Source organism: Bubalus kerabau, chromosome 7, assembly GCF_029407905.1.
Source record: "Bubalus kerabau isolate K-KA32 ecotype Philippines breed swamp buffalo chromosome 7, PCC_UOA_SB_1v2, whole genome shotgun sequence".
Classification (NCBI taxonomy): Eukaryota; Metazoa; Chordata; class Mammalia; order Artiodactyla; family Bovidae; genus Bubalus; species Bubalus kerabau.
The window spans coordinates 91,287,067-91,309,918 of record NC_073630.1 but is presented as its reverse complement, the minus strand read 5'-3'; the positions used below and the strand labels follow the sequence as shown (position 1 = coordinate 91,309,918).

Sequence of the window (22,852 nt, the reverse complement as noted above, 5' to 3'; positions counted from 1 at the left end):
ACATATAATATAAATGAGTCTCAAAATATGACTGAGAGAGGTCTTACAGAAAACAGTACATCTACAATTCCTTTTACTTGAAATTCTAAAAGCAATCTACAGTGGAAAACATAATCCTAACATTAGTAGCCTCAGGATAGAAAATGGAGAATTGACTGGGAAGAGTATAAAAGAATTTTCTGGAATTATGGTAATATTCTATATCCTAATAGGAGTTTGAGTTACATAGGTCAAAATTTAATTGATGTGTACTTCAGATTTATACATTTAATTATGCACAAGTTTTACATCAAAATAAAAACTAAGTAAATATAGGACTTCAGGTAATAAATTGCATTCTGAATTATATAAGGGGAATTGTATAGAGCAGGCTTGAATCTGGGTAGGCAGAGCCAATAGCCAGCTAGAGTAAGACAAGAAAGAAAGCTTTCTCAGTTTTAGAACTGCTTATCTTGCTACACTTAAACAGGAAATCTCACTCATTGCTGAAAAAACATTGCTTAAGCCTTTCTGGCCAGGGAACTTAACCAGAGAACACAAAAAGCTGCATAGCCGATTGAACAGATCTATGTATCATAAAACTTGAGCATAGTCCATGGCTTCTCCCATCCACAGAATAAAACTGGTGATCTCATTTGACCAGGGAATTCAGTGCACACTCTGGCCTGATCCAGATGCCCAAATAATGAGCTATATACTCCTTGGGTCCTGTGTTGTTGCCCTGTCAAGGAAGGAGAGTAAATTCATAGCTCCATTTAATACTGAACGTAGTACCCAATTCAGAACACACAGTAAGCCTGACCAGAGGATCCAGGCAATTGCAGACTCTCAGCCTCACTTGAGTCAGCAATCCTATCCAACCATTCTCAGCCTGTGGCAAGCATCCTTATGCCCATTTTCAGAGTTCAAACAGTTGCCTTGCCCCAAAATAGACCATAATAGTGACTCCACATGCCGAAGACATTTGCAATGGACACATCCAGAAATCCAAACTGAGTTGACTGGTAAAGAACTGTCTCTGCTAAAGCAAACCTGTCGAGTATGGAAGAGGAACCCAATTACTGAAGTGCATAGATACCAATATAAAGACTCAAGGATCACAAAAAATTCAGGGAAATATGACACCACCATAGGATGCTAATAGAGCTCCAATAACTGACCCTGAAGAAATAGAGATATGTATTATCAGACAAAGAAGTCAGAATAATTCTCTTAAGTTTTGTGAACAATAACAAAACACAAACAAAAAATTAAGGGGAAAAATGTATAAACAAAATGAGAAGTTTGACAAGTAAATAGCAACCATAAAAAAGTAAAATCTAAAAATCTAGACATGAAAATACAATATGGGAGTTGAAGAAGTCAGTAAAGAGCTTCAAAAGGAGACTTGGCCATGCAAAAGAAAGAATCTGTCATAACTAAGCCAGGATATTGGAAATTACCTAGTCAAAGAAGCAAAAGGACAAAGAATGAAAAAGAGTATAGAAAGTCTTTGGGGAATAAGGCAAAATGAAAAACAGTTTTGACATAATAAGAATTTCAAGAGAAGAAGCAAAAGAGAAAGGGTCAGAAGGCCTGTTTAAAGAAATAATGGCTGTAATTTCCACAAACCTGGAGAGAGATAGATCCATGAGGCCCAGAGGACCCCAAATAGGTTGAACCTGAGTAGGGCTACACTGAGACACATTATAATTAAATTGTCATAAGTCAAAGACACCTAGACTATTAAGAGAAACAAGAGAAAAGAGAGAAGCTACATACAAGAGAGGGCTTCCCTGGTAGCTTGGACGGTAAAGCGTCTGCCTACAATGGGGGAGACCTGGGTTCGATCCCTGGGTCGGGAAGAAAAGTGAAAGTGAAGTCGCTCAGTCATGTCCGACTCTTTGCGACCCCATAGGCTGTAGCCTACCAGGCTCCTCGGTCCATGGGATTTTCCAGGCAGTAGTACTGGAGTGGGTTGCCATTTCCTTCTCCAGGGGATCTTCCCAACCCAGGGCTCAAACCTGGGTCTCTCGCACTGTAGACAGACGCTTTACCATCTGAGCCACGAGGGAAGAAGGAAATGGCAACCCCCTCCATTCATGCCTGGAAAATCCCATGGACAGAAGAGCCTGGTGAGCTACAGTCCATGGGGTCGCAAAGAGTCGGACACGACTGAGTGACTTCTCTTCACTTCTTCACTTCACTTCACATACAAGAGAACTTCTATAAGACTACAAGCAGATTTTTCAACAAAAAGTTTTCAGGCCCAGAGAGAATGGGATGAAATTTTGACATATTTAAAATATTGAAAGAAAATAATAGCCACCAAGAATTCCAAACCCACTGAAGCTGTCCTTCAGAAACAAGGGAGGAATGAAGACTTTCCCAAACAAACAAACGCTGATGAAGTTCATTACCACCAGGCATAACTTATAAGAAATTTTAAAGGAATTTCTCTGAGTGGAAGTAAAAGAATGCTAATTAGCATTATAAAAATATAAAAATGTACTGTAAATTTACTTGTAATGGTAAAAACTGTCATAGTTAGATACTGCAATATGCTAATAGTGGTGAATAATTCACTTACAACTCTAGTTTAAAAGTCAAAAAAAGAACAGCAAAAATAACCGTAGCTATAATAACCTGTTATTAATTACATATTTTTATGTCATATAAATTGTACCTTCAATAATCTAAATTGTGAGGTGGAGGAGAAGTAGATGTATAAAATTGTAAAATTCTGTTCAAGTTGTCAGTTTTAAGTAGAAAGTTATAAGTTTTTATATATTTTATGTAATCCTCACAGTAACCACAAGGGAAAATTCTGTAGTACTTACACAAAAGAACTTGATAAGGAAGTAAAACCTACTATCAAAAGATATAAAAACACAAAAAAATATAACAAGGATATGAAATAATAAGCAAAATTATAAAGCAACCAGAAAACAACAGAATGGCAACAGAAAGTTCTTACCAATCAGTAATTACTTTCAACAAACAGATTAAAGACACAGAATGGCTGAATGAATTAAAGATCAAGATCCAACTGGGACGACCCAGAGGTATGGTACGGGGAGGGAGGAGGGAGACGGGTTCAGGATGGGGAACACGTATATAGCTGTGGCAGATTCATGTTGATGTATGGCAAAACCAATACAATATTGTAAAGTAATTAACCTCCAATTAAAATAAATAAATTTATATTTTTAAAAAATCCAATAATATGCTGCCTAAAAGATATTCGCTTTAGCCTGAAAAACATACACAGCCTGAGGGTGAAAAGATGGAGATTTCAAAGACATTTCAAGCAATGTTAACCAAAAAAGTAGGGGTGAATATACTTGTACCAGACAAATAAAAATGGTAAAAAGATACAGTAAAGTACTGTGCAAAGATACACTGTACAGTAAAGTACCAATACATCAAGAAGATACAAATTTTATGTGTTTATACACCCAACATCGGAGCACCTAAATGCAGAAAGCAAAAAATAACAGAGCTAAAAGGAGAAATAAATAGTAATACAGACATAAGTGGGGACTTAATACCCTACTCTCAACAATGGATGCATCATCCAGGCAGAGAATCAATAAGGAAACAGTGGACTTGAGCACTACTACAGACAGAATGGTCCCCACAGACACATAAAAGACATTCTACCCAGTAACAGCAGAATATACCTTCTTCTCAAGCACACAGGGAACGTTTTCTAAAATAGACCATATGTTAGGCCATGAAACAAGTCTTAGCAAACTCAAAAAGTTAAAATAACAACAAGGATCTTCTCTGACCACAGTGACATGCAACTATAAATCAGTAACAGGAAACCTGGAAAATCTATGAACACGTGCAAATTAAATACCACTCTCCTGAACAACCAAAAAACCTATGAACATGTGCAAATTAAATACCACTCTCCTGAACAACCAAAAAATCTATGAACACATGCAAATTAAATACCACTCTCCTGAACAACCAAAGTATAAAAGAAGAAATTAAGGGGAAATTCAAAAGTTTCTCGAGACATGAAAATGAAAATACACGTATCAGAACATGTGGATTTTGATGTCAAAAGCAATTATTAGAGGAAAGCTCATAACAATAAATACCTACATTAAGAAGCTAGCAACTAAGCAACCTAACTATGCTTTAAGGAACTAAAAAATGACCAAACTGAGTCCAAAGCTAGCAGAAGAAATCAAAATTGGAGCAGAAATAAATGGAACAGAACAGTAAAATAATAGAAAATATTAGCCAAACTAAGAGTTGATTATCCAAAAAGATAAACAAGATTGACAAACCCTTAGTTAGACTAACCAAGGGGTAAAAAAAGAAAGGTCTTACATGAGCAAACAAGTTTTAAAAATATAGACATTAAAACTGATAACACAGAAATTGAAAGAATCATAACAGACTATGATGAAAAACTATACACTAACCAAATGGACAATCTAGAAGAAATTTTAAAATTATTAGAAATATAAAACTTACCAAGACTAAATAAGGAAGAAGTAGAAAGTGTGAAACCTATAATCAAAAATCTCCCAATGAGGAATAGTCCAGGAAAAGATAGATGGTTTCAGTAGTGAATTTTACCAAACGTTTGGAAAAGAATTAATATCAATTTTTCTTAGTCTTCCAAACGATTGAACATGAAGGAACACTACTAAATCCATTTTACAAGATCAGCATTATCCTGATGCAAAAACCAGAAAAGGACACTACTAGCAAAGAAAACTAAATGCCAGTATCCCTGGTGCAAAAGTTCTCAACGAAATACTAAAAAACGGAATTCAGTAGCACACATCATTCTTCATAATCAAGATGCAGTTATCCCTGGGATGCAAGGATGGTTTAATATACACAAATCAATGTGATACATTAATAAAGTGAAAGAAAAAAAATCATATGATCACCTCAATAGGTATAGAAAAAGCATTTGACTAATTTCTGCATCTATTCATGATTAAAAAAAAAAAAGACCTTAAATTTGGCATAGAAGAAATATATCTGAACATAATGGAGGCTATTAATGACAAATCTTCAGCTAACATCATAGTCAGTAAAGACAGGTGAAAGGCTTTTCCTCTATCAAGGAAAAGCTTGACAGAGGAATGAAAAGGAATAAAACAAGGGTGCAGTTATCTGCACGTCAAAGGCCCTTGTCTCTATGCCTATTACCATAGTAATGGAAGTCCTAACTAGAGAAATTAAACAGAATTAGAAAGGAAGAAGCAAAATAGTCTCTATTTGCAGACATGATTTTGTATATAGAAAATCATAAAGACTCATTAAAATATATATATATATATATATACATATATATATAGGTTAGGTTTAATCAGTGAGTTCAGGAAGGTTGATACAAAAATCAGTACCATTTCTACACACAACAAATTTTCTAAAAAGGAAATAAAGATATTGATCCTATTTACAATAGTACCAAAAGCAATAAAATACTTTGGAATAAATTTGACTAAGGAGGTAAAAGATCTCTGCCCTGAAAACTGTAAGAGATTAATGAGATAAATTGAAGATACAAATAAATGAAAAGGTAGCTGCATCCATGGACTGGAAAAATTTATATTGTTAAAATGTCAATACTAACAAAAGCCACCTATAGAGGCAATGCAATTTATATCAAGATTCCAATGGAGTTTTTTTAAATGAAGTTGAAAATACACTACTAGAATTTATATGGAGCCATGAAGGAATGGGCTTCCCAGCTGGTACTAAGTGGTAAAGAACCTGTCTCCTGATGCAGGAGACATAGGAGATGCAGGTTTTGCCCTGAGTCAGGAAGATCCCCTGGAGGAGGACATGGCAACCAACTCTAGTATTTTTGCCTGGAGAATCCCACGGACAGAGGAGCCTGGCAGGCTATGGTCCATACAGTTGTAAATAGCTGGACATGACTGAAGGGACTCAGCATTCATGAAGGAATATCCAAATAAATTTTAAGAAAAACAAGCAGGAAGCATCACACCTCCTGATTTCAAGCTATACTGTAAAACTATAGTCATCAAAACAGTATGTTACTGGCAGAAAACTGAACAAATAGACCAGTGGAACAGATTTAAGAGCCATAAATACACTCAAGCATATACAGTCAATTCATATTTGGCAAGGGAGCCAAGAATACTCAATGGAGAAAAGAGAATCTCTTCAATAGATGGCACTGGATAATTGGATAATAACATGAAGAGTGGAAACTAGGTCCACGTCTTACACCATTCACAAAAATTAACTCAAAATGTATTAAATACTTAAATGTAAAACCTGAAACCCTGAAACTCCTAGAAAAACTTACTAATAAAGTTCCTTGACATGGATCTGGTAATGAAGATGTAGATATAACACAAAGCGCAAACAACAAAATCAGAAATAAATAAGTGAGGCCACAGCAAACCAAAAAACTTCTGCATATCAAAACAAACTATCAAAGTAAAAAGACAACTTGCAGAATAGGGAAAATATTTGCAAACCAGATATCTGATAAGAGATTAATAACCAAAATATATAAAGAATTCATACAATTCAATAACAAAAACCAGTAATAACCCAATTTAAAAATAATCAAAAGACTCAAATAGATGTTTCGTTAATGAAGATACATGAAAGGCCAGCAGGTACATGAAAAGATGTTCATCATCACTAGTTATTAGTTAAATGAAAATTAAAACCACAACGAGTTATCACCTCTGTCAAGTACAAATTGGCAATTGCCAAAAGCATTTGCCAGTGACTGAACGACAACAAAGGCCTTTGCCATCTGCCTGTGCTGCTACAGCTGCTTACCTTTAACACTCCTTGAAGGGAATTCAGGGTTGAGAGTGAGGCACTCTGTGCTCCAGGGAAACTGGTGGAATAGGTCTTTAGATAGTTAGATATTTTCAGGAACTGATTTCCTGATCCCAATCCTTGCATCTCCTCATATCTAGAATAGCACTAAATCCCTTCATGGTAACATCAGCTCCTCATGACTAGCAGCAAGTGCTTTATTGTGTTGAACTCCCCCTCACCAAAATCTTATATATTGACTTTTTCCAATTGCCTCTTTGGAGTAGTCTCTCAGAGCTATCTGAGTTGCTGTCTTTTGGGCTGCAGTCCTCATTTTGCCCCAAATAAAACTTAACTCATAACTCTCACATTGTACATCTTTTTAGTCAATATTTCACACCTGTTAGAATGGCCTTCATCAAAAAAAAGACAAGAGCTAACAAGTGCTGGCATGAATGTGGGGAAAAGAGTACTCTTATGCACTGTTGATGGTACAGCCACTGTGCAACAACCCTAAGGAGGGTCCTCAAAGAATTTAACTAAACTAGAACTATTATATGATCTAGCAATTCAATTTCTGGGAATATATCCAAAAGAAACAAAAACACTAACTTGAAAACATATCTTCATCCTCATGTTCATAGTGTAACCAGGAAGGGTTAACTCTGACGCCATGCTGAATCTATTCCTCTAGCTTTAACCCTTGTTTCTGCTGCATTGCTGGAAGATTCTTAACCATCTGAGCTACCAGGGAAGCCCCTTTTGTTATCATAAGCATAATGGCTCACCTTAGGGAAGCCTGTCCCTCTCTGCCAGTTAAACTAAAGTGCCTCTGTTCATAACTCTTTTGCACCTGTAGATTGTAGGAAGAAAGAAATTAACATATCCCCCTGCCTGAGTCTTGCTATTCTAGGAGATATTTGCAAGAATTAAATGGTCTTTTTACTTTATTTCGAAAGCTGGCTGACCTAGAAGATGGAAGACTAATGTCTCAATAAGACCATCTTGTCAGGGCCTGGATGCAAGGTTCTTTTGTGGATCAAATATGGGGGAGGTGAGAAAATAAAGTCATATTCCTTGCCTCTACACCTCATCTCCTGGATTTATTGGTCTATCATGCAGCGAGCAGAGCAAGCTTGGACTTGGTAAAAATAGTAGCATTATTATAATAGCCAAGACATGGAAATGATGTAAGTGTCCACCAATGGATGAATGAGTAAAGAAGTTGTGGGGAGATATATATATGTATGTATGTACACAAATATATATATGTGTGTATACACACATATATGTATACATACATACACACAAAATGGAGCATTATTTAGCCATAAAACATGAGGAAACTCCCACCATTTGCAACAACACAAATGGACCTTGAAGGCATTACTGTAAATGAAATAAGCCAAATAGACCAAGACTATATGATCTCCCTTATATATGGAATCTAAAAAACAAAAAACCAAAAACTTATATAAGAAATCAGACTTGTGATTAACAGAGGAAGGATGAGGGATATTTGGAGGAAGATGGCCAAAAGGTATAAATTTCCAATTATAAGATAAACAAGTATCATAAATAATTATGATATAATGTACAACCTAATGAGCAACATAATATATGTAAGTCAACCCATCTTGCCATATGTATTAAACTTATGTATTATGTCTCAATAAAACTGGAAATAAGATGTCTTTGACTAGGGTAGTTTGTAATGGAAGTGGTGAGATTATGTGTCCAGACATGATTCTGGACACATGTAGATAGTATACATGAAAGAATTTCTTCATGGGTTGGATTCAGGTTATGAGAGGAAGACAGGGGAAGAGCAAAAATGGAAAGTGAAGTTGCCATATACTAAAATGAGAACCACAAAAAGGAAGAAAATTAAAGTTGTTTAGTCACTAAGTTGTGTATCTTTTAAGATTCTATGGGGTATTGTCCACCAGGTCCTCTGTCCATGGGATTTCCCAGGCAAAAATCCTGGAGTGGGTTACCATTTCCTTCTCCAGGGGATCTTTCCTACCCAGGATGCTGCTGATGGATCGGGAAGGGACTAGTAACTGACCCTAGGCTGACATTTAAAGCCTCTAAGTGACTATATCAGCGAAGCTTCCCTGGTGGCTCAGATGGTAAAGAATCTGCCTCCAGTGCAGGAGACCTGGGTTCAATCCCTGGGTTGGGAAGATCCCCTGGAGAAGGAAATGCAACCCACTCCAGCATTCTTGCCTGGAAAATTCCATCAACAGAGGAACCTGGCAGGCTACAGTCCATGGGGTCAAAAAGAGTCAGACTCGACTGAGTGACTAACACTTCTTCAATGACTGTAATAAAATTCTCTTTTACTCCCTATTCTTTAATATTATACATTTAAATATCCTTAGGCCTGCTTTTTCCTTTAGCTCAAATTATGTTAATTTTAGTGTTTACCCTTGAAACTGAGTCCTCTCAAATTGTGGTGAAAACAATACCAAAGATGATGAGAGAATGTTCTTTTTCCCTAGACGAGCAGGAAAGCAAACAGTATTCTGCATCATAAAACTAAGGTAGTTACTTGAAAATATTCACGAAAGGATGCATCTTACTTTCCTGTCCTAAGTGGAGTCTTGTATGAATAATTGTGTCTTTTCCTGATGTTATAAAATTGCCCTTGAAGTATTATTTATAAAACTATATAAGAAGTATACAAATATATTGAAGAGATGATTTCTAATATTCTGAGAAATATCTTTAAAACCTACATTCTACAGCCCTTTTTTCATTATTCTGATAATTTTCTGCCATGGTAATAACATTAAAAATATCATATCTATTTTCCAAAATCTTACACAAAATTGGGGTTCTCTCTCTTAAGCCAAAAGAACTATAAAATTTCTTTATCCTCCCTTTACTGCTAAAGAAAAAAACTCATCTCAGGACTCTGCTAAAGTCCTTCAAACAAAGAGAGTCTTTGTCTCACTTAAATTAGTAATGTTTTTGATCAAAGCCTTTAGGTGGAGTGTAGGAGATAAAAGCCTGATTGGAGCAGATACACAAGAGAATAGAAGAAAAGAACTCAGAAAGTAAGTCAAGGCAACTCATTCAAGGTATTTTGCTACAAGAGGGAGCAGAGAAATGGGGCATTATCTGAAAGAGGAGGTGGGTAAAAAGAGACATTTTAAGATGAAAATAATTATATCATCTTGTAGACAATGGGAACAATACAACAGAGCAAATTTTGAAGAAGTAGGAAATAAGGGTGGAAAATTGCAGGGACAATGACTTTGAGGAGGCTGGGAAAGGTCAGAATAGAGCACAAGGAGAGTAGTTGGCCTTAGATAGGATTGCAGCTTCATCCAATGTAACAGGAAGATAACAAAGACTCAGTGCAGAGGCTTTTTGGTAAAAACACATGAACACTCTTTCTGTGTTTCTCCTATTTTCTCAGTGAAAAAAGAAATACTTTCATCAGCAGATATCAAGAAAAGGAAGTCTTTCAAGTTTGCCAGGAGAGAAGAGATTGGAATGTAGAGAAAATACGCTGACTAGAGAAAAGTAACAGTACTGCTAGCTTCCCTCAAGACCTAATTGAAATCTGTGATCAGGAATTTAAAATCAGACCAGGCAACACTTTGGTAAGTATTCATTAGTTAAATATCCAAGTGCCACTGTGGGACAAAGGAAGTAGCATAAATTCATAGTCTGTATATTTACCCTACTTTTATCTCAGCACAAACAGGGATATAGGGAGAGGGGAAGTAGATAGTAGAAGCAGGTATGGACTGTATACATGAATATACATATAAATATATACCCACATGTTAACTACAAATTGACACTTGCCAAGAGCATTTGCCAGCGACTGAACAACAACAAGGGCATTTGCCATCGGCCTCTGTGGAGATTGAACCCTCTGCTGTTGCAGCTGCTGACCTTCAACACCCCCTGAGGGGAATTCAAAGTGGAGAGAGAGGCACTCTGCTCCAGGGAAACTGATGGAACAGGTCTTTAGATAGTTAGATATTTTCAGGAACTGATTTCATGATCCCATCCTTGTATCTCTTCATATCTAAAAAATCACTAAATCCCTTCATGGTGACATCGGCTCCTTGTGACTACCAGGAAAACTTTTGTAGAGTAAGTGCTTGATTGCATTGGCCTCCCCCCTCACCAAAATCTTACCTATTGACCTTCCTCACTACTTCTTTGGAGAAGTCTCTCAGAGCTATCTGAGGTGCTGTCTCCCGGGCTGCAGTCTTCATTTTGTCCCAAATAAAACTTAAATCTCACGTTGTGCATCTTTTTAGTTGACACAATATGCCCATATACATATACATATACAAATCAGTTCTTCAGGGAGCAATATAATTATGCTCATAATATGTCAGGGTCCAGTTTTTATTATACCCTTTTATAAAATTTCTTACCCTTCAAGATAAATTCTTTTAAGTTTAATTAGCAAATAATTATTCATGCCAAGAGAAAAAATCAATTGTTATCACAAATAAAGGTAAACAATAGTTAGAAAAATATACGTAAGAGAGTCAACTAAAATCAACATATATCATGTAAGGATAAAACAAGCCAAATTCAAAAGAACCTATGCAATACTAGTTAGAATATTTGCCTTGCAATCTCCCATTAAATATTTTGTTTCAACAAACCAATATCATCCATCAAATTAAACCAAAACTGCTTTTAATTTTATTAGCTTTACATTTATATATGTTTAAAATTTTTATTTTGTTAATTAACAAGACTTTATAGTCATGTAAATATAAGGGATTTATGCCTAGTTTTATGTTTGTACAGATTTGAATAGAAACATAATAATATAATCAAGTAGAAATCTGTATTATTATTTTATAGATATCCACTCACTAATTATATTTGAACACACTAGAATTTTAAAGTATCCATAAAAATTTTCTATTTAAATAGGACTTTTTAAATTCCCTTTAAGAGTTATTATGAATTTGGGTTTCCCAGGTAACTTAGTGGTAAAGAATCCGCCTGCCAATGCAGGAGATGTGGGTTCATTCCCTGGGTCACGAAGATCACCTGGAGAAGGAAATGATAATCTACTCCAGTATTCTCGCCTGGAATTGGGCTTCCCTTGAAGCTCAACTGGTAAAGAATCTGCCTGCAGTGCAGGAGACCTGGGTTTGATCCCTGGGTTGGGAAGACCCCCCTGGAGAAGGAAATAGAAACCCACTCCAGTATCCTTGCCTGGAAAATCTCATGGACAGAGGAGCCTGGTGGGCTGCAGTCCATGGGGTCGCAGAGAGTTGGGCACGAGTGAGCAACTAACACTTACTTACTTATTCTTGCCTGGGAAATCCCATGGACAGAGGGTACTTGAGGATTACAGCCCCTGTGGTTGCAAAGAATCAGATATGACTGAGCAACTGAGCATGCAACCAGATATTTAGGAAAGAAATGTGAGAGTTGAAAAGCCCCATCTCATATAGAAAACTATAAACTTACCTCTATAAGCTAGGCATTTTACATGCATTGTCTCATATTTATAATAAAAATAGTATAACAACCATCACCACTACCACACTATCTGGACTCCTGTCATTTACTAAGCATATTTTACGTGCCAGGTAAAGTCAAGTTCCTTTATAAACATTTAATTTTCAGATGTTATTTATTAACAATTACATATTCTGCAATAGGATAGTCATTTCTCACCTTTTTTATGGATGAGGAATCTGAATCATAACAAGGAAACTGCCCATGATCACCAACAATTAAGACATGGATCCAGGAATTAGACTTCTGAATTCAAAGTCTAAGATACAATGAGCTTCAAGGTCGAAAGGAGTTCGCCCAATGCCACATGGCCAGTGGACAGCGAGCTAAAGCTAGTCTGGCATTTCCCTCAAACCAGAAGGCCCACTGCAAAGGATCCGGATCATAGCCAGCTCCCCAGAGAAGAAGAGAATGGAATGTTAACTCAAAGACAAACCTTTCCTTTCCAAATTTCCCCTCTTCAGAGGCCACCATCACTCTTCAATGTTGAGAGGACAGCCTATGGATATTTACATTGCAGAGATTTAAGCTGAAAAGAAAACATAACAAGGAAATGATTTCACAATGAACTTTTATTACTATACAGCTATGTGATCTGTCAGAAATGCCTAAAACAAAAATTAGTAAAACAAAAGAACTTGGGATAGCAGCAAGGGGATCAAAAAGAATGTAAAGTCAGAATCTTTTCTGATTTTTAAGGCATCTGTAGATGACTAGTGTTGTCTGGCAGGCCACAGTCCATAGGTTTGCAAAGAGTCAGCAACAACTGAGCATGCCTGCATGCAGTGCTGAAAAAACCATTTGAGTCAATGTCTGCAAGGCAGGGTGCCCACCGAGCACATAAATGCAACTGCCTCGGGCTCTAATCAGACTGTTTCCTTGGCTCATCTGAACCCTTTGAGAGCCTGACCTTTCTTCTCACCAGGTCCTCAATATGACCCAGATCTACAGAGTCCTTAGCATTTTTCAAGATGTTTTTACCTCTCTTCAAGGCACCAAAAATTTATCTCAGAACTGAAAAATAAAGTTAGTACAACAACAACAACAAAAACAGCTAACTCATTGGAGAAGACCTTGATGCTGGGAAAGATGGAAGGCAAAAGGAGGAGAGGGCAGCAGAGGATGAGATAGTTGGATAGCATCATAAACTCAATGGACATGAACTTGGGCAAATTCCAGGAGACAGTGAGGGACAGGGAAGCCTGACATGCTGCAGTCCATGGGGTCACAAAGAGCTGGACATAGTGACTGAAGAACAACAACAAAAATGGTCTGTTTTACTCTTTACTATCTCAGGAGACGGGCATATCCTTCACCCCATATATTAGCTGCCTCCCCCACAGTACACACTTAATAAATACTTAGTATATGAATGAAAAATGCTTAAAAAGTGAATATATGTGAAATACAAAAAGATTATACAAAAGACAGAACTATATATAAAATCAATTTCCTGAATTACCTCTTAAGGAACACAGTTTATAAAGGAAACTTCAGCTGTCACTCAAAACAAATGACCCTTTGAATCTATTTCTTAAAAGCTTTGCTACCCAAAATGCCTGGATGTGATTGCAGAATTTCAGGCTCCACCCCAGATCCACTCAATCCAAAACTGCAATTTAGGTAATGAGTATTCACATTAAGTCTTGAGAAGCTAGTATGTTCTCAAAGCCTGGTGACCACCAGCTCAGAGTCAGACACAACTGAACACCTAACATCCTCCATAACTTCAGATTTTCTCAGAGTTCAGGACTGCATGTAGCAACAAGTACCATCTGTGATTTCAAAGTGATTGATGTTTGATAATTGTTACTTTAAATAAAATTGATATGTATGATTCTCTATAGAGCCAACAAAATAATATTACAAAAATGAGTTTCTCAGGAAAAAATTCCAATCAGTTATTAAAAAAAAAAAATCTGAATTTGATTTGGTACAAATAGGTAGATTTGGTCTATTAATACCCAGTCTCCTGGGATGTGTGTATATATTTGTGTGTGTATTAAACCCTAGAATTAAAGTCTAGAATTTAATTAAGTCTAGAATTGGAGATGAAGCTCCAATACTTTGGCCACCTGATGCAAAAAGCTGACTCATTAGAAAAGACCCTGGTGCTCGGAAAGACTGAAGACAGGAGGAGAAGGGGGATGACAGAGGATGAGATGGTTGGATGGCATCACTGACTCAATGGACATGAGTTTGAGCGAGCTCTGGGAGATGGTGAAGGACAGGGAAGCCTGGTGTGTTGCAGTCCATGAGGTTACAAATAGTCAGACACGACTGAGTGCCTGAACAACAACAACAAAGTCTAGAAAGTCATAATCATCATTAAGATATATGAATTAATAAAATTATAGATACAAAAGCCCAGAGAGAGAACAGAGCACTTAGGAAATATATTCTGCAATAGGAAGACTTCCAAAGATGAGATCTTCCCTTTAAAAACTAGATTAAATTCTACTCCCATAATCAACTCCCATATTGTGCCTATTGACAGTAGCCCATAATGTAGGTTTCTTCTACTTATATAGGAAAATTCCCAAAGGTAACAAATAAATTGTAATCCTTGTGAGACACTAAGGTTTAAATTGCAGAGAGGAAGAGGCACCACAGATTAACACATACCCTCAGACTTGAAAACTCTCAAACCAGCACAGGAAACACTTCAGAGATTATAGTCCTTTAATCCATAGTTCCTTCTATGTTCACATGAGTTTATCAGTGAATGTGCTCTGGAAACAGAGTTGGCTTCACATCACTGGCCATCACAAATAGTACACAGGTCAGAAAGGCTGCATTTCTAGAGATTTTCTAGCCTTATTCTATGATTTACTGGAACTTATATCTAGGAAGTCTTTATACTGCTAACTTTGTATCTGAAAGCTGTAAAATATTCTTTATAACCAAATACTTCATACATTTTATTTACTGAGAATATACCATTGACATGGAAATTGCTTTTATGGGTAAGTATATTTGCTTGACAGACATGTTTAATTATTGGAATATGGTGGGGAAATTTTCAAATGAAATAAGCTTTCAGACAAATTCTCAAATCATAATCTAACCCATGAAAAGAAGAGATTTCAAAATATGAAGTTGAATGTATCTTTGAAAGATTATGAAATTGATTTTAAGTTCAGGGTTATATTTTTGTTTATTCCAAGGATCTATATCACATTAAATCTAAATGTTTTCTAGTAATCTATATCCCAAACAACTTATTTTAAAGTTAAAAAAGTATTTTATGAGAACTTCTTGTTTGAAAATTATCATTGCTTAAGAGACTAGAACTCAATGATGCCTAAAATACTGTAATTTTCTTTTTTCATTCAAACCTCACTTCAAAATGATAAAATATAAGCTTCTTATAAGATCACCACAGGAAATCAATGTAGTTAAGAAAACGATATATGAAAATATTCTACCAAAATTGTATAAGCCTCAAGCTAAAAAAAAAAAAAGGTTGAGAAAAAGAATTCTATTATGTTCATAAGTCCTGAACAGAAAGATAACTTGTCCACCTGTTCTAGGAATTTACAATAGTTTATCAGCCATGACATAATCAATAGTATATGGAGGCTTCTGAAGCTCTTCAAAGAATCATACAGGTACATAAATCTATGAAAGATGACTCATATGGGAATGGCTGCAGTCAGACATAAAATGAGAACTGCCACAAAAAATGGGACCTGGGGAAACTCGAAATAATTTGAAGTTGAACAGATAAGTCTGATTGAAAAATCAGACAAATCAATATGGAAGACTTGATAGAAATTATAAGAAAAACTATTTAAAGGTAAAAGAAATTATCTTGTGTGTGGTAGAGATAAAAGATTTCTGTTCCATTTTCCTTTTTTAAGCTCTTCCAAAATGCATAAAGCAATGAATTCCATGTGTTTTCCAGTTTCCTGTGTACTAGAGAAAAAGTTCCATTACTATGAAACAGCCTTTTTCTGTTCAAGGCTTACATAGCATTGTGAATATCTTCCCTAAAGTCTGACATTGCAGTAACCAAAATACCCTTGGCCTGAAATAGTAATAGTTCAGAAAACTCCCTCAGATTTCCTTTTACCAACATCTCCATCCAAGCTCCCATTAGAGTCTAGAGTAGGAGCACCAATGTTTTCTTACAGTATATTGTGCTTTTAAAGCAAAACTCAGGAGTAAAGCATTCATTTTCAAATTGTAGTTTGGCAATTATTTTAGTTTGACAAATACTAAAATATACTAACAGGCAAAGGTTTTCATGTTCACTCTTCTGTGCTCATTGGATGCCTGAATTTTAGAGGAAGGTAATTTTTCAGTAACAATGTACTCAAGGAAAATCACCTAAGCAAAACTAATGTGTACTCTTAATCTAATTTTCATTATACAAAATCACTTTTCCCACATAAAATCAACAATGACATGGGTTGATTTTTTTAAACTATGATAATTTGATAAAACAGTCACATTTCTTCATACAATTTTCACCTAATCTACTATATTTCATCTGTCATGAATGATAGCATTTGCATTAGCATTTGCAATAATACCTGTGATTGCCTTATTTGGATGAGAACATGCTTTATCCATAAAAGATGAAGTAAACAGCTGCTTGGTTTAAGACAAAATCTGACTCTTCCAAAAAAGAAATAGATAAGAATCAGCCAGTATATTCCTCTATAAATAAAATTCCCTATGATATACAAGTTAAACAACTGTCAGGGTGCTCAGTGCTCAGATGACTATATATGAAGTTCAGCAAATTGTGCTAATACTTAGGGTCCATACTTTATTAAAGATATCTCAGTTAAAGGGCGAAAATATTTGTTTTAGTTTTAAAATAACCAAGAAACCACAGAATGGGTTTTATATCCTAGGCAGAAATTACTTAAATATGTATATGTTGTCACCAAGCAAAAGATGGATATTTTCACACACACAAATTTAGTTTGGATAATGAGGCTAATAACACCATACAGATACTATGAGAGTATGAAAAGCTTATTATTCATATAAGGACACTTTCTGGGGAGGATAGAGTAGCCTCCCAAGACTATGCAAAAAATGGCTTAAAAGATCAGTGAGAGGACACTGGCTTGGGCTTGAATTTTTGTGGTGGTCAGAAGGTGCAACACAGGTTTGCCGCTAAGTCGCTTCAGTCGTGTCTGACTCTGTGCGACCCCAGAGACGGCAGCCCACCAGGCTCCCCCGTCCCTGGGATTCTCCAGGCAAGAACACTGGAGTGGGTTGTCATTTCCTTCTCCAATGCATGAAAGTGAAAAGTGAAAGTGAAGTCACTCAGTTGTGTCCGACTCTTAGCGACCCCATGGACTGCAGCCCACCAGGCTCCTCCATCCATGGGATTTTCCAGGCAAGAGTCCTGGAGGGGAGTGCCATTGGCCTTCTCTGCAACACAGGTTTAGGTTACTACAAATATGGTTTGAACTTGCTGGCAACATCAAATGAGGCAATACTCCAGATTTCTTATCTGCTTGTTCAGCTATGGGTCAAAAAAAGGGAGAGTAATGAGGCTTTAAAACTGTCAGCAGACAATCATCAAAAATGGAGTTGGACTCTGTATTATAATTCACCCTTGATTAATAATAACCAAAATGTGCCATGTTCAACTTCATTGATTTGAACTTAAGTAAACCATTATGGTACTTCATGAGGTCTGTAGCCTGAGACCATTAAGGGTGGTAAGAGTTTTTGGATGACTGACTCCAAGAGCCCAGAATGATATATTTTCAGAAGTGAAATGAATGCCCTGGTCACTATTAATAATGTCTGGAAATGAGAGGTATAAGGAGTGCTTTGGTAAGGTCTTACATTGTGGCTTTAGTGGTTTAAAGATATGTATGACCTTGATTAATATATTGGGTATCTGTGAAGCAAGAAATTCTCAGAGTTCTCTACCCAAAAGGAGCCAACCTTGGACAAGGAATCATTGCTACCATTGGCCAGGCCATCTGCCTAGGGAGACCATAGGTAGTGGCTCAAGAGTTTGTCGAACTGTGCAGAAGGGACTACTTGTGAGCCAGGGCATCAGGTACTAAGGTAGGACTGCATGAAGTTTAGTTAACCTTGCTAAACCTTGGGGGCCCATCCATTATTGGGGATTAAAAGCAGGCATGCTCCATCTAGTTTCTTCACATGATAGGGGCTATGTCACCCATAAAATGTATAAACACTTTTACTCAATTGATCTCAAGAGGCTTCCCATGTGGCCAAAATGATGTGGAAAAGGAGGGGCCTCCTAAAAAATCATGACACCTCTCAACAGAGTAGACTCAGGAATCCAGCTCTTCTGCAGGTGAGATAAGGCCAAGGACCCAGGCTTAGTTCTGACCCACAAATAACATTTCTGCTTTAGCTTAGGGGTGTCAGCAGCTATTTTTAGCTTTCAAGGTGCTAGTTCTATGAGCCAAGGACTAATGGGCAACCTGGAAGAGTGAGCAGGTCATGGACTCAGAAACTGTGAGAGTTGTTCCCAGAAAAGCTCAGTATGCCAATAGCAGCTTTAACTCTACTGGCTTACAGCATCCAAGCCAAGAAGGATAATTTCTTGCCCTGCAAGCTTGGGGACAACTTTTGGCTGTTACAGGTGGTCCAGAAACTCCAGGAGGCATAGAGTGTTGCTAAAACCTCTACAATTCAGGAGTCTCTGGAAGGTACTGTTGTCAGATTGCAATTTAGTCAGATACTTGAGGCTTCTGTTGTAGGGACCCCATTCAAGATTGACCAGTTTGCAAGAAAAAACAAAGGGTTTGAGCACAATTTATAAATAAGAACTAGGTTGCCTCCAGAATCCAAAAGAACTAAAAGATGCTGGAATTATTCTAACATTGCTGGTACCGAAGTCAATAGGTTGTCTGTTTGTTTGTTTTGACAGCATTAGGAATGAAGAGACCCTTGACTAATCAAATAATGTCAAGAAATTTTACTAAGTTAACAATGATCTCTTACTGTGTGACAATGGTCCAGTCCTTTTGGTCAGCTCCTTTGTGAATGTTTATATCTTAATGAGTGTGTCAAATGAGTGTTCTTAGAAGAGGATGTTTAACTGTGTTATGCTATAACTGTGCTCCTAGAGAAAGTTGGACAGGGTAAAATGCTGCAAATATTGTGTATGATGTTTTGGCTATTGAGATACACCATGAATAGCCAGGTAAAGGTGTATTGTCTTCCTTCTAAAGTCAAAGTTAACTGCAACTGAGAGGCTGTTGAAATCGACAGTGAATCATATTAGTTAAAACATATGACTGCAGGGTATTTACTGGTTGTAGGTTGTGCAGAATCAGCAATTTCAATAATATTAGATATGGGGTCCTTAATAGGTGGGACCACATCATTAAGATTGTGGTAATACACTGTGAGGTACCATTCACTGGATTTTAGGTTACTAGCAGGCCAAATTAGGCTGTTATATACAGCACAGGGAATAGTCATTTCTTCTCTCTATAAGTTCTATATAATGGACTTTAATCTCTGAAGTCTTGTTTTACTTTCTATTCAGCTCTATTAACTGTTAAGGAATATCCATGGAGTCCTGTTTGTCGAGTCAGTTTTAGGCACAAATATCTAAAGTGATATTTACTCTATTGGTTCAGAGATTCAATGTCTACTATGGTATATTTTAGGGCAACAGATGCTATGAATGTGGGTAAACCAGGCAAAGCAAGAGTTCGGATGGAGGACAGATAGGTTTGCAGCATGTTTAGTCACTCAGTTGTGTCCATCTCTGTGATACCCCATTGACTGTAGCCTGCAAGGCTCCTCTGTCTATGGAGATTCTCCAGGCAAGAACACTGGAGTGGGTTGCCATGCCCTTTTCCAGGGAATCTTCCCAACCCAGGGAGTGAACCCAGGTCTCCCGCATTGCAGCAGGATTCTTTACCAGCTGAGATAGAAGGGAAGCCCAAGAAATACTGGAGTGGGTAGCCTATCCCTTCTCCAGGGGATCCTCCCAACTCAAGAATCAAACTAGGGTCTCCTCACTGCAGGCAGATTCTTTACCAGCTGAGCTACCAGGGTCAATCAGGCAAAGAAATAATTCTGATGGAAAATATATAGGTTTAGCTTACCTTAACTATTTTATGTTTGTTAACTACCCTAAAGGGGCTTCCCTGGTGGCTCAGATGGTAAAGAATCTGCCTGTAAACCATACAGAATAGCTTAAGTTTAGTGGGATCCCAAGTTATAATCATAATTTGGGTACCAGTATCAATGAAGGTTTGCTAACTGATATATTTAAGCAGATAATAAAGTTCATGCAGAATAAATGGGCTAGTGGTGCAAAGAACATTTTGCACCCATTATATTTTTGTCATACAAATTCATTTAGCAAATTTTTGCTTTCCAATTGGATCAAGTTTTAAACCCCTGTTTCAGTTTTTGTTTCCTCTATCAATATCAGGTTGGGTTTAAATTTTTTGGTTTTTGTTTTATTGCTTGTTTGTTTATTTGGTAGTTGGCTTCCCTGGTGGCTCAGATAGTAAAGCATCTGCCTGCAATGTGGGAGACCCAGGTTCAATACCTGGGTTGGGAAGATCCCCTGGAGGAGGGAATAGCAACCCACTCCAGTACTCTTGCTTGGAAAATTCCATGGATGGAGGAGCCGGGTAGGCTACAGTCCATGGGGTCACAAAGAGTTGGACATGACTGAGCAACTCCACTTCACTTATTTGGTAGTTACTGGTTAGACCCAAGATGGGGAAGGAGGTACTCTCCACCTTGCTCATATTTATAAGTTTATTTTTACAGAGAACCTCAAATCAGTATCAGACATTGCCATGTCTCCCATGGCAATAGTGGCCTTGATAGTTTCAAAGATCTCAGACTTAAATCAGGTTAAAATTAACCTCTTGGCTGAGTCATGGGTGTATCATGAGTGTTTGGGCATTTTTCCCTGTAACTTTTAAGATTAAAATCTTTTTTGGCAACAGAGGCACAGGCAGTAGCAGCAGTAGAAGTATTCTGTAGGGTCCTAGTGAGCCATCTGCTTAGGTGTGTGGACCTCAGTGTGACACAGAGTAACCACTCTCCTCCATATGAGGGACCAACCAAAGAACCTGAATGATACAGAGTGTCACTCTTTCCTTGAACACTGTACAAAATGGAGACTTAGTTCCTGGTTAAGACCCATGACCAGTGGTAACAGGGATGTTCCCTGAGCCCCAAATTAATCATAACTTAAATTGGAGTTGAGACAACTGGGGCACAGTTGGGTCCAGGCCATAGACTGGACTCCTTTTGTCCCTCACAGCACTCAAGCAAGCTAGATAAGGCTGCTGTTGTGGCCAAGTCGAGGTACAACCAGCAAGCAAGCCCATCAGAGTCAGAGAGCAAACAGAAGCACACCAAGGTTCAGAATGAACATATGCCACTTCTACCATATTCTGTTGGACAAAGTGAGTTACAAGACCATCCCAGAGTCAGAGAAGCGGGGAACTACAAAATTACAGGGCAACAGACACGGGTATAAGACAACCTTTATTTGGGGCCATCAATGTCATCAAAATATGGGAAAGTCATCATTCCTTGGGCTAACCAACTACAATAAGTCTCAATATCTTGTGACATATCCAAAATATTGTCTTGAGGATCAAAAAATAATTTTTATATAATAACTGATACACAGCAGACCCTAAAAAAACAGCCATTTCTCTTTTCTTTCTATAATCCAGGGGCATGGTATATTTATAATAAGAAGATTCTCCTCTCTTGGCCAAGCAAAGTGATGCAGAGGTAAGAATCTTATGAAAGCCAATCCAATTACAGCTATTTCTTCTTTTTTTAGATCAAGTTAATGATAAGAGCTAGTGCCAATCAAATTTTTATGTTCATGAAATAGAAGACTTGGGAGCTATGTGTGATTCTATTTCCTACTATCCTATTAAAAGAAAAAATCTAGAATGCAAAAGAATAAAGTGCACACAGAATATTTTTTATGAATCAATGCCAAAGAGACAGAGGGTCTTAGAGTAGGTTCAAGTGCTCATTTCTAGTTGTCCTTGGAACCCATCAGCTTCAGTGATTTCTGTTAGTGAGATACTCTTATACACATGCAATAAATTTTCCTTTTTACCAATTTCAAGTTGAATTTCTGATACACCTACCAAAAGAACTTCAATATAAAGGAATATGTAGGTGCCAGTCAAATATTCTCCTTCTTAGAATCATTGCACAGGTAACAAGAAAAACTAGAAATTGTTTTAGTAGTTTTTAAGGATTAGCAAAAGAACAGAAGAAAAATAACTTAGATGACAATAAAATTTAAAACAAAATTGCATTTTATATTTATTTAATTTTTAAAATTTGATATAGGTGGTTTCCCTGGTGGCTCAGCAATAAAAAGAATCTACCCGCAATTCAGGAGATGTGGGTTCAATCCTTGGGTTAGGAAGTTCCCACGAAGAAGAAAATGGCAATCCACTCTGGTATTTCTGCCTGGAAAATACTATGGACAGAGGAGTCTAGTGGGCTACGTTCCATGGAGTCATAAGAGTTGGACACAATTGAGTGACTAAGCAGTAACAACAAGCTATGAAAATATTAATACAATTTTGTTTTATACACAATATTT

At 37.0% G+C, this 22,852-nt stretch overlaps 1 protein-coding gene across 1 annotated transcript in view; it reads left to right on the top strand.

The window, feature by feature from the left end:
- GC (GC vitamin D binding protein) overlaps positions 1–22,852 on the top strand; it is a 198,830-nt gene that overhangs the window by 67,749 nt on the left and 108,229 nt on the right. Inside the window, exon 3 of the mRNA XM_055587417.1 lies at positions 21,533–21,677. Within this exon, the coding sequence (XP_055443392.1) occupies positions 21,533–21,677 (145 nt within the window). The remainder of the gene's footprint in view (positions 1–21,532; positions 21,678–22,852) is intronic.